General features: G+C 35.0%; 1 protein-coding gene across 4 annotated transcripts in view; it reads right to left on the bottom strand.

Annotated features, from left to right (window-relative positions):
* Nucleotides 1–13,468, bottom strand: part of LOC149219893 (glutamate receptor 3.3-like) — a 134,700-nt gene extending 121,232 nt beyond the window's left edge. The window contains exons 1-3 of one of the 4 annotated variants that reach the window (XM_089384523.1): nt 12,149–13,468; nt 11,677–11,747; nt 11,082–11,487 (exon numbers count right to left, since the gene is read on the bottom strand). In XM_089384523.1, the coding sequence (XP_089240649.1) occupies nt 11,082–11,370 (289 nt within the window). In that variant the 5' untranslated portion in view covers nt 11,371–11,487; nt 11,677–11,747; nt 12,149–13,468. Of the gene's footprint in view, nt 1–11,081; nt 11,488–11,676; nt 11,748–12,148 lie in introns of those variants that run through there. The other 3 variants (XM_089384522.1, XM_089384524.1, XM_089384525.1) reach the window with 3 other exon arrangements.
* Nucleotides 13,469–15,603: the final 2,135 nt, after the last annotated feature.

Here is a 15,603-nt window from a genome sequence, read left to right on the forward strand (position 1 = left end):
GCCAACAATGGAGAAATTGGTCAAAGAGGTACAACAGGCTACGACACAGAGTGGTGTTGAATTTGAAATGACGTAAGTTGACCTGGGCGGTCTTCGCAGCAAGATCGTGGCGCCGACTGAGTGAGTCGAGGGTGAGTCACGATCTTTGTGTTGGGGGCTTGTTGGGATAGGGCCCCTAGGGTCAGTGTTGGGGTTAGTTAACCCAAATTTTGTCTAAGTTTTGTAAAAGGATGTAAATTCTTCGCAAAATGTGGATGCAGAGCACGCAGATAGTTAGGAGTCAAAGGGGTATTAGCTCCTTATTTGGATAGATAGATAAGCCAATTTTGAGACTCACCCATGGTCTGCGGACCATGGTATTGTATTGAAAAAGTCTATATATTCAAGTCATAGCAAGTCGTAGAGATAACTAATTGGTAATGATGGAAGCTAAGTGAAGATAGAGATTGTTTTGAGCAAAATGCTAAGGCATGAAGGCTCTGCTTCCTGTACTTAGGCGAGAAGGGGAAGGCTCCTGCAGCTGAGTGCACGAACCCCTATAGCGGAGTGCACAGGGTAGAAGATTCTGTAATCTGAACATTGAAGATCAAAAAAGACTGATTTTGAAGAATTACTGTGCATTTCTGTCGAATTTGTTTATGTTATATTTTGTCACTTAATGATATGTTTTTATGAAATAATGAATGAATGTTGTGCGAAATCACTTAATCTACCTTAATGATGCATGATATGAGTAGTTATCTACTTTCGCGAAGTTAAAATCTATTTCTGTTATGTTTTCTGATGAATTGGATAGATCTGCATGAACTCAAATCTAGGGTTGTTTATTGATGCATGAAAATAGATAAATCATCTGTTTAAGGTCCGCAAAGACTGATCGTAGACCTTTGCGAAGGTATGGAAGCCATTTTAACTTAGTTATAGTGACGAGCCCTAGAAGGATATCGATCTGCGTGAAGGTAGATCTAAACTGTCAGAGCCTAAGAACCGTTTATCACATGTCCTTGGATGCAGAAACCTAGTTCTAGCATCCCCCAATACTGCTTCGGGTGAGACTGCAGCTTGCGCTATGTAGGTTGTTGCCAAAAGGGCCAGCAGTTAGGGTTTTTTTGGTTGGCGTGAACAACTCTGAACCTGGGTCAGGCCCCCTTAAGCCAACAGTGTGTGTGGGGATCGATGAGGTGAAATCAAAGGATCACATCATTAATGTTGCAAGGATGCACAAATGGATTTTATGACCAATGGTGATTTTTCAGATCAAAGAGCGAAAAAGGATCTCACGGAAAAAGACAATATATGCCCTTTGCCAAAGGGTTTAAAGAAAAAATAACTTTCAAGGCCATGGCCCACTCTTAGAGGAGGAAAGGGATAGCTAATGAAATCTACTGCTAAAGTTGGCACTATGAAATTGAAAGGATTAAATGTGTATCAAAAACATTTCACAACAATCTTTTTCAACTTTCAATCTTCGATATGAAAGGATCTACAGAGGAGGGAATATTTCCTTGATATGGCATCGACATCCAGGAATCCAAAAAAATATCAGATTGGACATTACCATCATCTTTTTCTTTCCAACCATAGACTTCTGATGTAGAGTATTGCAAGAAAATGGGAGAAAAATTTTGTTACATCGTTGAAATTGGGAAAAGGGGAGGATGAGTTTGCCAATGGATACAAAAATTCCTAATTTCTAATCTACATTACAAAAGGGTATTAGCAAGGGGAAGGCTTCTCTGATAGGGTATTTTTAAGTCTTAGGGGCCCAAAAAGAAGATATTCTTCACATAGGCTCTCTCGTTGGGGACTTTGATCAGTAGGAAGTTAGAATTGTTCCTAAGTTGTTTCATCCCTTAGAAGCCTTTTATGTCACCATATACCTATAAACCTAGAATATATCTAAGGTGCCCCATATACAGGGACTCGTCCCATTGGTGAAAACCTATAAATAACAAGGGGTAGTAGCTGCAGTGACATTGGGATACTACCTTATTGTTTTTACTTGGTCCAGTGATTGCCTTGTAGGGTACCCCTCCACAAGGCGTGCAAGATTTTGTGGCCACATGGTGCATGCATGTTATAGACCTACATGTAAGAAACTTATAATGAAGCTAGTTTTTGTTGTTGACATAAAATTAGAAGTAATCACTTTTCAAGCCTAAATTATGCAAATTATGCTCCATTTTAGCTAGTTAACTATTATTCCAAATTTAAAAATCTAGATTTAGGCTTTGTTTTGTTTTTGAAAATTTGACTTTTCACATTTAGCAATTTGTTTTATATTAATTAAAGTAGAATTTTTCTTTTCCAAATTGAGTACCCATATAGACATGTTATTTTCTACCAACACAAATATGAGTCATCCATGGATTTCAATTTTAAATAGAGTGTTACACTATTTCGTTTTATAAAATTAATAAGAAAACGTAAAAAAAAAACAACAATACAAATATAAGTCATCCACAAGGGGGCTTTACTCAATGAGCCTCTTACATGTCATGTTCATTCGTGGCATACTAAGCAATACTCTTAATTTGACTACATATTGGAAATACCTCTTAAATCACATTATTTAACCCCCTACCAATACAAGCCCAATATACTTTTCCAACTTAAAAAACTCATACTTTCACTAGATGACCAATGGGATCCAAGCAACAATGTCTTAGACACCACCACTTCTCTTGGTGTTTTGTGATCCTAAAAATGGTATCAAAGCTAACGGGGCTATAAGGTTAAGAGAGAAAGGATTGGTTGAGGAAATTGGCGCACTCCTACAAATCACGGATTTAGACAGGAACCTGAAGAGCAAAGTGGCGCAGAGGAAGAGAATAATATAACCACTGTGAAACAGGAAGAATAGAAAGCCAATGAAGAGTCCAATTAAGAAATACCTGCATGAGTGTGAAGAGAAGAAAAACTAGTAAGAACGCACAATGATAACGAGGATGTGGATGAATAGCATGGATTGGAGATATAATGAGAGAAAGGTCAAGTAATTGGAAAGGCTAGGTAAGGGTATGAACCATCAAAGCTAGAGATGAAGAGTAGGAGTGGTGTGTGAACACCCTAAGGGTTTTGGTCCAAGGTAAGTGTATTTCCCCTTGATGTTTTAAGACTTGTTGTTCAAGCATACATGTTGTGTAGGAGCATAGATTGTTGTAAGACTTTAATACTTTTATGAGGAATACATGTAATGCAATGGCACAATGGGTCATCAAGTTGTGGAATGGACCACTTGGATACGTACCAAGGTTGCAGGTGCACTGATATCAATTTGAGGAGGGGAATGTGATATCTCATGGGAGATGGTTAATGAATGATTGGGGTGAGCTAAATCTCTCCAAGTCAAGTTTAAGGTGGCCATTGTGAGGGTGGTTCGAGTAAATACATTTTTCAGGCTCCAAGTTTATGAGAACCTATGGTATTTATCTCTAAATTATTTTATTTAAAGGCGCAAAAATTATATGTTAATAGGTCATAGTTAAGTGGGATCCCAAAAATTATGTCTTAGGCACCACCACTTCTCTCCAAGTAAATTTATCCTAATGACCAATAAAATCCAAACAATAATATATTTAAATACCACCACTTTTCTCAGTATTTTGTTATCCAAACATTTATAAATTTAATTTAATTTGTCATGCTAAAAAAACCATTATAGATTATTATTGTAAATATTACCATCGATCAAGAAACATAACAGCGTAAGAGTTTATGCGATGTGACCACCTAAGCCATAGCCCCCGACCATGATAATTCAGACTCGCACTGATTTCAAAAGTTTCATACGAACACCTGGCAATGCACTCGAGCAATATGTACAGGGACTATTACTTCTTAGACATAGATCAACTCAAGGAATTAGTAAAATAACTGTCCTTTGCCCCACACCCACATTATTTTACGGGTCCTCAAATACTTCAAGAAATCATGAAAAGCGTTGTTTCCACACACGAAAATTTCTAGATGTATGAGAAATTAAAGCTTGGAAACCTGTTCCAGACGAGAAAGCGAAACAAAAAAATTTGGAACTTGGAGTGCACTGAAAATAACTGACAATGACATCCGTTGCAGAGCTTTGACACGCATTAATCGTTAAAAGATCCTTTTGATGGGTCAGAAATGCATTCTCCAGCCAAATAATCCACACGTGTTAAAATTTAGCGAGTTGTTTTAGTGAGATTTTTTAAAAGTTTTGGTTTTTGTTTTTGTTTTTAAATTTATTGAAATCACAAGTTTGATGAGTAACTCTTGCACAATAGAAGTGTTTTAAAGTTTTTCTGAGTATTGAATCTATATAAATAGTCAAATAATACAAATCAAGATTTCACATCAAAATTTTGCACTAAATTTCCACACCAAAAAATCCAAAATACTAAAAATAATTCCAAAATTTACAAAATAACAATCAAGGTGAAATTTTAAATCTGAACAGTTCGATAGTTTCAACAACTCAGATATTGTTGGAAGAATGTTGACGATTAAAAAAAAGGGACAAATCACCCTGGCAAGAACAATGTCAAATTCCATCCTGATAAGAATCCATCTATTAAAGTGCTAAATCCATGTTTCACATGGCCTAATGATTATTATCTAATTATGGTACCTTTTACCTTATATCGTTGGATATTTTCCATGTATAAGGCATTTATGTGTCATGGATTTAGGTGTCTATGTGCACGGGTAGGAAATCTTGCCCAGAATATTTGACAGAAAATCTTGTCCGAACAAAGAACCTATCAGTGGCAAGGTCGGCAACTGTTAGAATTCCATTATGCTGGTCAGCAGGACTCCGTAGAATGTGTAAGATATATTGGCAATCGGATTCCGGATATTTTCAACATTCGCAATTGGAGTCGGAGTTGCGTCCGTTTCGAACCTTGCTCTTCGTTTACTTACTTAAATCAGACGCATGATTCTCGTGCCCAACGCAGAGATAAACGAAAACCACGTGGCAAAAACAAATTAAAAAGGCATTTGAATCCGGCGGAAGAAATTGAGGTTAAATCTTGATTTGTTGCATTTAAAATGGTTTTTTAACTGCATATTTGGATTCAGCACCCTGAAAAACCCCCTGGGACGCTTTCATTGTGCAGAAACTAGCTATCAAACTTGTAATTCCAATAAATTCCTGCCAGATTTCGACCGAAAAAAACCGCCAAAAAAACTTTCAAAAAATCGCATTATAGACAACTGCTTTTTTTAATATCACAAACTCGCGTTGACTACCATTGTCAGGAAATATGCGCACGAAAAACCGTTAATCGTTTGACACAGATTTCGGTGTAGACCACGCGTTATCATTGCGAAACATCCTATCATTCTACATATTATCATTGCGAAACATCCTATCATTCTACATATTTATGATAAAAGAATCATTTCCATATACTTGTATGGACCATGATAAAAAAACCAATTTATCTCGACTTTATTACAAGGGAAGGGTAGACGTCTCTACTTACAGATGCAGCCATAATTATAATTATGTGGTGCAAATTGGTTTATTCGGTAAAAATATGAGTCATAGATTAGATTCTAGATATATCTGAATACAGTGTTATATTGAGCAATATATGTAACTGATTGATATAAACAACTTTAAAAATTTAGAAATGTTATTTATTTTATGAGTTTACTTTATTTCCTTAAATATTAAATATGTTATTTTCTTTTTATTTTTTTCAGATTTTAAAAGAAAATAAATTTAAATAAGAATAAGCTATCTTTCACCAAGACTCTACGATGAGACATAGATGTATGGAGATATACAATAAAGATATGTGAATAGATTTTAATTTGAATTTGAATTATATATATAGATAGATGTATAAATTGATTTATATATAATTAAATTAAATAATAAAATATATTTATTTATATTTATTGTTTATATTAATATTGATAAACACATTATTCACTTATATATTATTAGATTTAATAATGAAATACAGTGAATCATATTTATTATTTTATAAGTTATATTATTTAAAAATTAAATTCATTATTCTAAATTCTAAATTGATTTAAAATTTAAATTTGTCATTCTAGAATTTGATTAGTTTTGAGAAAAACAAATTAATAATAAATTGATATAATTCAAGCAAAAAATTAATAAAGATTGACGAGTCAACCAATCACTTTAAGGTAATTGATATATACTGTCAAGACTTTAAAGTTAAAACTTCAAATTAAAAATAGACAATAAGCATTGAAGAAGGGGAGGAGTGGCAACAATTAACTAGTAAGTCAATAACATTCCGAGGTAAGTTGAGTAGAGGTAAGCTTGGTAAGTGGATTGGAAATTGGTTTAGATTTTGATATTTGTTATGTATTTTTCTTTTCTATTTTTTTTTTATTTTTTTTTAAATTCAAGGGGTTTATTAGACAAAATTGATGGAGACTTGTCACCCCTCAAAAGGATGCTTCTAGGCTTAGTGTTGTTGATTAAATGTTAATTGCATACACTCATACATGATAGAATCCAATTGCAACATTGCAATCCCTCCAACACTGAAAATGGGTTTTGAGTGGTATCTAAAATTCTACTTTCTCTCCAATGACATTCTGAGTACAATAATGGTAATGTTAAAAATTTAAATAAAAATATGAAAATGAAAAATAAAGAAAAATGCCACTTTAAAAATTTAACATTACCATTAATTACATAACATCACCACAGCCCCCTTCAGGTTAAATATTAAATTTCCTCACACACAAATTATTGTTTTTAAGCAAAATTAAGAGAATGCTTAGCCCTTTCTAAGAGGAAACACCCACATGCACCCATTATTATTTTTAAGAAAAATAGAAGACACCTCACACTCTTGGAAAAGGGAACCACTCTCCCAATTTGGAAAATTACCTGTGTACACTAAGAATAAGCCGATCACTTACTTTGGGCAATAAATTCAAGTGATGAAAACAATAACTGTTTTTAAGCAAAATTAAGAGAATGCTTAGCCCTTTCTAAGAGGAAACACCCACATGCACCCAATTATTATTTTTAAGCAAAATAGAAGATGCCTCACACTCTTTGAAAAGGGAACCACTCTCCCGATTTGGAAAATTACCTGTGTACACTAAGAATAAGCCGATCACTTACTTTGGGCAATAAATTCAAGTGATGAAAACAATAACATGTCCTATTTAAATTTATATATTCAATAAAAACAAAACATAAATTTTAATTAAAAAGTAATAATATTTACATTTATAATTTTTGGAAATTTGTTAAAAATATATATTAAAAAGCATTGTAATTTAATTAAATAATAAGGTAATATAAAAAAATAATATCTTATTAGTATTATCATTATAATTAGAGAATATTATCGAAAATATAAAAGCTTGAAAAAAAAAATTTGTTAATATATGATTTAAAAAATTAGGGTTATTTTAGATGGTTGAGAGGAATAGAATTGTTATCTCCCCACTATTCAATTTTTTATTAGTGACATGGTGATGAGAAATATTATTGTAATGGCTATGTGCCTATGAAGATTGTTGTATTGACTTTCACTCTCACTTTAGAGGAAAAGGATAATTTTCCTTGAAACAAACAATTAAAAAAATTAAATTAAGTATCATTTTATATCATATGAAAAATAATAAAAAGCATATTTGTTGATGGTTTCATTTTTTTCACCGTTGGTGGGATGAGATTCCTACATAGCCAAGCCCATCTTCTCCATTTAATGAATAATCTTCTCCATTTAATGAATAGTTCCTTCTTCCTTGAGATATTTTAAGGTTGAATTTACTCTCATTTTAAAATTGGAAATAGTTAAATGTGAATCTTTTTGAGATTTCAAGTTTTGTTTTTTGCTATGGAACATTTACCTTGGAAAACTTGAATTTGCTTCTTCTTTTGAATAACATGTGAATAACCAAAGCATTTTAGTATAATTTAATACTTTGCTCATGAAGCAACCAATAACATGGCAGAATTAATGGCAATGGAGCAGTGCCTAGAGATACTGATTAAAAATCGCAGCTCAAATGTCATTATAGAGGCAGACTCCGAAATCACCATCAACTCTGTAAAAAGAATCAGTTGTGGATCCAAACCGGAGAAAGTCTCAAATCATTGGAGACTAATCCAGGTTTATCAAAGGATTCAAGCTCACCTTCAAGGTTTTGGTTCTGTCAGTTTCAATCATGTGCGCAGAAATGCTAACAAGCTTGCGGACATTCTAGCCAACCAAGGGGTGAACAATGAAGATTGCAGGATGGTGAAGAAGTGGCAGGATTTGCCCCAGAATCGTTTAAAGGTTCTTTGCTATAACCAAGCGGCAGAGGACATTGAGGTGGTCCGTCGTAGTGGGAGGGTTTCTTGCAGAGGTGAAGTGTCCCCAGCCAATGATTCCTCGGTCTCTTGATTTTCCCTTTGGGTGCCATTGGTTCGCGGATGGTTTTGAGACAATTCTTTTCACCTCTTCAGATCATTCTACGGTCATGGGTCCTTTGTTAGAGTGGAAGTGGCGGGAGAGTTGTTCCTTCAGTTATCGGATCAATTTTCCCTGCCGGATTCGCGTGGAGAACAGATCCCCGTTCCCCCTATTTTATTCCAGTGGCACTGATAAGATCGCAAAAGTCTCAGAGGCTGCAGGTAGGATGGCGGCGATTGCTTCGCGCATCTGGGAGAGAAGGGCCGATGTAGTGTATGGCCGGGAACAGAGGAACACCGGCGATCGCAAAACCAGGGCATGCTCCCGTTTCCGCATCCCGAGTGGTTTTCAGGTGCTCGCGGCCCCAACAGGCGGGAAGTGGTTTTCCCCATTTGGGAGCGATCACAATCGTTGAGTTCCATGTGGCGGTGGGGTCGGGTGGAAAACTGCCCTCATCGCGAGTTATCTTCCGTGTTTGTTGGCCGGTCCGATATTAATATATACCGTCAGATGGCTCATGGGATTTCAACGGTTCAGATCACCCGTGCAGGTTTGTGGTCCCGGGTGTACAGGCAAGCAGCTCTTCAGTACGTTTTGGACCGCAGCCTTGGGTTCATGCGTACAGGTTTTTAGATCGAGATCTTTTTCTTTTTGGTTGTATAGGGGAGGCGGGTTTTGTCTAACCTGAGAGGTCATACCATAGTTTGAGAACTCGGGCGTTGGAGCCTCCTTTTCTTGTCGACCGCTTTGAGTTTTTACGACTCCATATCTAAACTCATTTATTTTTCTTCTTTAGAAAGGACTAGTTTGATGGTTGGGAGCAAGGAAAAGTTTTACTTTAGTTTTTTCCTTAGTCAACGACCTTGAGGGTTGTGTTGTAACTCTATGTACTTTATTTCTTGATTAATGAATGGGAAGGTCCGACTCTTGCATTAGCAAAAAAAAATTTCATACATGTGTAGCGCCTTATGTAACTCTTGAATTTTCCTGTAGTCCATATTCAAAAATTTCCTTTATTGATAATTAGAAAAAGATTAAGTGTCACACTAAACCATATTGTAATACCAAAACTGCACCAAAAGAAATAAAACAAGATAGCTGAGAATAGTAACATTGCAAACACAAACTCCAATAAAACCCTTTAAAAAAACAAAACCCACAAGATACCCAAAACCCCAAACACCTAGCATTGGCACTATGCATTAGAGTAGAGCACCTTTTTGAATAGAATAATATATAACATTGGCACTATGCATTAGAGTAGAGCACCTCTCTAAATAAAACGATATAATTATAAATAACCATTGAAACCTAACACGTTAAAAAAAATTACAAAATACTAATCATAAATATTTATTCTAGAGCAAACCATCACCATGACCTATCATTTTAACAAACCACCTTCATACTAAACCATTATCCCACTTAAATTTTGAGATAAACCAATGTGAGCTTCAATTTCTTTAATTCTTGGTGTAATGATGGTATGGGTAAAGCCAAACATAAAAGTGAGGCTAACATACAAGTGATGCCCTTCGCAGACATTATCTTGCATGAAATAACATGATGTGTTGTTTGCTCAGACATATCTTAGTTGAGAAATATTTAATTTGTAAATGGCTTGAAAATATAAATCCCTCTTTTTTTTTCCTTCATTTATTTAAACTCCTCTTCATTTTGAGGGCTCAAATTAAATTATTATGAAGCTTCAAAATAAATTAAAGTTATGAAACCCCGGAGAAAATGACTTTTATAAATGAAAAAGTTCATTTTTAAATTTTTACGATGTATATATTGAATTATTAATAATAATAACAATTATTTCATTTATTCATTAATATATATAATAATAATAACCATTTTTAAGGTCATAACTAAGCCAGACACTAAATTGGTGTATGAGACCCCTTGTTTGTAGGACTTTAAATTAAATTATTTTGAAGTTTCAAAATTAATTAAAGTTATGAAACCTCGGAAAAAATGACTTCTATAAATGAAAAAGTTTATTTTTAGATGATACATAGAATCATTATTAATAATAACAATTACTCTCATTCATTCATTAATATATAATAATAATAATAATAATAACCATTTTTAAGGTCACAGCAAAGCGAGACACCAAATTGGTGTATGAGACCCCTTGTTTGTGGAACAAGGGACCCACCTTCGCGCAGCGATTTGACTGCTAACTACAAAGGCATACATACTCTGGTTTTGAACCTGTGACCTCTTAAGAAGAAACACATGCATGCTCTAATTAGACCCCTCAAGCCTACCATCATTTTAGCTCATCTATCTTCTTCCGAATCATTTCCAAAATGTTTCTTTACAATTCCTTTATAAACCCTAAATTAGCCGATTCAAATAACAAAACATATATATATAATTCGAAAGCAGCAGCTGCAGCGGGCTTTCGCTCCCGCACTCAGTCACATTTCTGCTATGTTTGGTGAAGGTATTTACCGTCCTTCACTTCTGATATGTTAGTTGAATCTAAATTTCTACAATAGTGCATCTTACATCTGGTCAGTTACAGTGAGTTCATAATGACTAGGATTCAAACAGTGATCGATATTTTTAACACTCATTGACAGAGAAAAAGTCTGAGAGCAACGACAGTTTCCATTGCAAATACAAAATAATCAAAATAGACCAACCAAAAAAGATAAAGTTTAGTTTTCTAACCTTCCCCAGTTCCTACGAAGACATTGCAACGAGAATCAACCGGAGTCAGCACCAGCTTTGTCCCGTTAAGCAGAGCCTGATTGTTGTTCACATCTTTCACCGCCAATTCTATAGCCGTCTTTGCCACTTTCCCAATAGTAGAATTATATGCAAAAATAGCACCGACATTTACAACATGAGGCCTTGTTTTTTCAATGATGCTCACGTTTGTGCAATGACTCGGAAGCGATATTGAGATTGCCACGACTAGAACGATTAAATAATTTTGAGAATCCAGCAAGCGCCACATGTTGAAGTATCCTATTCAACACTCTGATTTGCATGGAGCCATTGCCAATAATAAATTTCGAAGATCACACAGCATACGGTAATATATATAAGCAAGAACTTTAAGCTTCCTCATATCCTGCCATGCAAGAAGAATAAAAAGGATGAGGAGTTTGTATTACTGCAGTTGGAGGCGATTGACAATCAAACATCAATTTTCAAATCCATTAAAACACTGTCCGTTTCCATTGAAAATCAAAAACTCCCAGATTTCGGAGAAACGCGGAAGGAAAGAAATTTCAAGAGGACAATAGCCAAGAATCGATACCTAGAACTTCAAAGGACTTCCAACAAACAGGCTTATGAACAACAATTGTCAATCTGAACATGACTGTTTACCTGGGTTGAAAATTATAGATCCGTGTCTAAAGGTTCAGAAGATTATTTTAAAGCAAACAATATACATTAAATAGTAAATTTAAGGTAGGAATGATGTCGGAATAAAGATCCATGATTCTTGGTTCCAAATGCACAGGCTTCCACACAGCAAGGAAATAGGCAAGAACTTAAAACTACGGTCAAAGTTCACAAGATTAGAATACAAAGGCTTCAAAGTTGAGACTGTACAATGGACACAAGCTTCAAAGTTGAGACTTGACAGTGGAAATTGGCATCTCTCTAGCATCAAGGTTTTCAACAAAAGAAATCGCACCGGTTTTGAAGCTACCAGAAGAAATTTAAAGCACTGTTTCCGCGCTCAAATGTTCTATAAAAAAAGCAGAATTTAAATCTTTGCAAACCTGTTTCGGACGAGGTATTGTAACGAATAAAGTTGGAATTTCAAGTACATGAAAATAACTGGCGAAGGCATCCTTTGCAGAGTTCAGGTACTAATAACCAGGAAATGCACCCTTTGAATATCTGAGACATGCATTCTCCCAGCAAATAAAATCCACTTTTACGAACTCAGAATTTAAAATTTTGCACAATTTAAAGATTTTCAAACCTGTTCCGGACAAGGTACCGAAACGCGGAAGGAAAGAAATTTCAAGAGGAGAATAGCCAAGAATCGATACCTAGAACTTCAAAGGACTTCCAACAAACAGGCTTATGAACAACAATTGTCAATCTGAACATGACTGTTTACGTGGATTGAAAATTAAAGATCCGTGTCTAAAGGTTCAGAAGATTATTTTAAAGCAAACAATATAAATTAAATAGTAAATTTAAGGCAGGAATGCTGTCGGAATAAAGATCCATGATTCTTGGTTCCAAATGCACAGGCTTCCACACAGCAAGGAAATAAGCAAGAACTTAAAACTACGGTCAAAATTCACAAGATTAGAATACAAAGGCTTCAAAGTTGAGACTGTACAGTGGACACAGGCTTCAAAGTTGAGACTTGACAGTGGAAATTGGCATCTCTCTAGCATCAAGGTTTTCAACAAAAGAAATCGCACCGGTTTTAAAGCTACCAGAAGAAATTTAAAGCACTGTTTCCGAGCTCAAAATGTTCTATAAAAAAAGCAGAATTTAAATCTTTGCAAACCTGTTTCGGACGAGGTATTGTAACGAATAAAGTTGGAATTTCAAGTACATGAAAATAACTGGCGAAGGCATCCTTTGCAGAGTTCAGGTACTAATAACCAGGAAATGCACCCTTTGAAGATCTGAGACATGCATTCTCCCAGCAAATAAAATCCACTTTTACGAACTCAGAATTTAAAATTTTGCACAATTTAAAGATTTTCGAACCTGTTCCGGACAAGGTACCGAAACGAATAATGTTCGAACTTCTAGTGTATGAAAATAACGGAAAAGCAGCCTTTAAGGAGCTCAGACATCCATTCTCCAGCCAACTGAAGTCCTATTTTACGAACATACAAGTTAAATTTGCAGAACAATGAAATCAATGCTTAGTAATTTGGCACAAGGATTCCAAGGAGTCATCCGGACATACGTCTGGAGTCGGACAACCGATATTCCTTTTCCTTTCGGGAGCCCTCTCACCGCCTGAATCGAACTCTGGTTTCCTGGTTTAGTTTTGCTTTAAATTGAGTCAAATGATTCCCCGGGAAAAAGCTTGGGACAAATGGAGGCCACATCGAAAAGGACGCACTAACAACGCAATCGAAAGGAGGTATGTTTATTTTGGTCCACCTCTTCGCTCATGATTCCACATTTTGAATATGTAATATTTTTTTATTTCAATGCTGCATCGCTATCATTAACAAAGTAAACCATACTCGTGTAAACTTGAAGGCCACAGGTACAGCTAGTACTTTATCATTCACTTTGGCATAATAAGATACTATTTCTAATCATAAAAGATAAGATGGAAAGCAATATAGGTGGGAAAAGTGTATTCATATAGAAGACAAAAGTGTGATTTAAATTATTATTTAAGATGGTAATGTAAAGTTAAATGCGATTAAAAGATATGATTAATTTAATAATAATTTAAGTTTAAAATTTAATAATAATTTAAGTTTAAAGTAGATTAAGTTTGTAATTTTATAATATAATTGTAAATTAATAATTTTTTAATTTATAAAAATTAATAATTTTAGATTTAAGATTTTTGTGATTTATATTGTAAATGAGTATGTCTTTTTGATTAATCATATTTTCATGATTTAATCGATATTTCGAAACAATTAGTGTTTGATCTTTAGGACAAAGGTGAAAAAAATCAATCAATCCTAAAGAATGAATAGCAAGTATCCATCAGGTCCAGATTTAAGTTTAAGATGTAAATTAAATATATAAATATCTTGTAAATTAACAAAGGTTAAGGTATCAACTTTTTATTATTTGGTCCAATTACTTTAGTGATGAACCTTGAACAAAGACTCTCCTTTTTCCAAAAGGTAAACAATCCTATCCTAAGTCTCTTTTTTTAATGGACCACAAACAAATCAATTCATAAGATATGATTCTTTTTTGTCCTTTTCTTGTTTCATGATAGTGATAAGGGCAAGTTAGCAACCCTCGCTCCCTTCTCTTTCTACATGCAATCTCTGCACACAATTATGGACTGGTATGTGAGTGGTATTTTAAGTTTGTATGTTGAATCCTTTCACTAGGCTGTAAGGATTCTGCAAGATAATTGGGTTGGTTTTTTAGAACAAAACCACGAAAATAATGAGATATTTTGTCGTGTTGGGTTTAATGTTTCTCTCTACACTGTATATGGCTCTTTAGACTTTCTAGGCTCCCACTTTAGCTTGACTTATGGGATCTACCCTCCAGGCCACCCTCTAGAGCTTGATTTAATAGTTCTCATTGCGAAAAAAAGAAGGCGGGTTTTCAACCTGTTCGGAAATACTTACCCTTCCCCCCAACAACAAACAATTGAACGATATGGCACATCCTCCTTCATAGTGTGGCCACATTCCTAATGTCGTTCGAGGGCAGGGCTAAGGCTGTGGGTGGGGGCAATCTTGATCCACCAGTGGTCGGGGTCAAAGGATCAGGCACCAATCCATCATGGCTGCACTCAGAGCTTATAGGACTAGTACACATCCTCGGTTCTGCCATACCATCAATGAATGGGAAGAAGAGATAATAGATCAATCTAATATCAGTGATCAAGAAATTCTAGAAGAGTTGGAGGACGTAGGCCAAACCCTGGCCATACACGAGGTTGTCACACTCAGTTCCAGCAGACTTTACCTCTTTTGGTTGATGAAGACTCTCTTAGCTAAGGCTTTAAAGACAACTATCACAAGTATCTTAGGTCCTTCAAAAGAGATTAAAGAAATTCACAATGAATTCCAGTTAATCCGGTGCAAAATTCAGCGACAAAACGCTCACTTGCATGCATAGAGAGGCACATCCCTTGCTTGCCTCAGACTGAGTTTTCAGGCTCAAGTGCTAAAGCCCCAACACTAGTTGAGTCCTTTGATGATTAGTATGGTTTTTAGCATAGTATGGATATTTTGTTGCTTTAGTCTTGTTTAGATGAATAGTAAGGAATTTGTGTACATATGGTATAGGCGTATGGTCAGTAAGAGTCATAAAGTCAGCCAAGTTTATATTGCTTTGTTACACAATCTAAGACAAATCAGAATTTGGATGGCTTATAATGCAACTAAATGGTCAACATACCAGGTTTCCCTCTAGGGAGGTTGAGACTATTTGGCTAAGGATGTTGATCTTGTAACACCTACCTCATTTTGAAAAAAGTAATAAAAAGTAGTGCCAAATTTACAATAATAATAATAATAATAATAAATAAATAGATATTTATAGA

This window comes from Pinus tabuliformis, chromosome Q, assembly GCF_031772625.1.
Source record: "Pinus tabuliformis cultivar Carrire ecotype Pingquan chromosome Q, CPIR1, whole genome shotgun sequence".
Lineage (NCBI taxonomy): Eukaryota > Viridiplantae > Streptophyta > Pinopsida > Pinales > Pinaceae > Pinus > Pinus tabuliformis.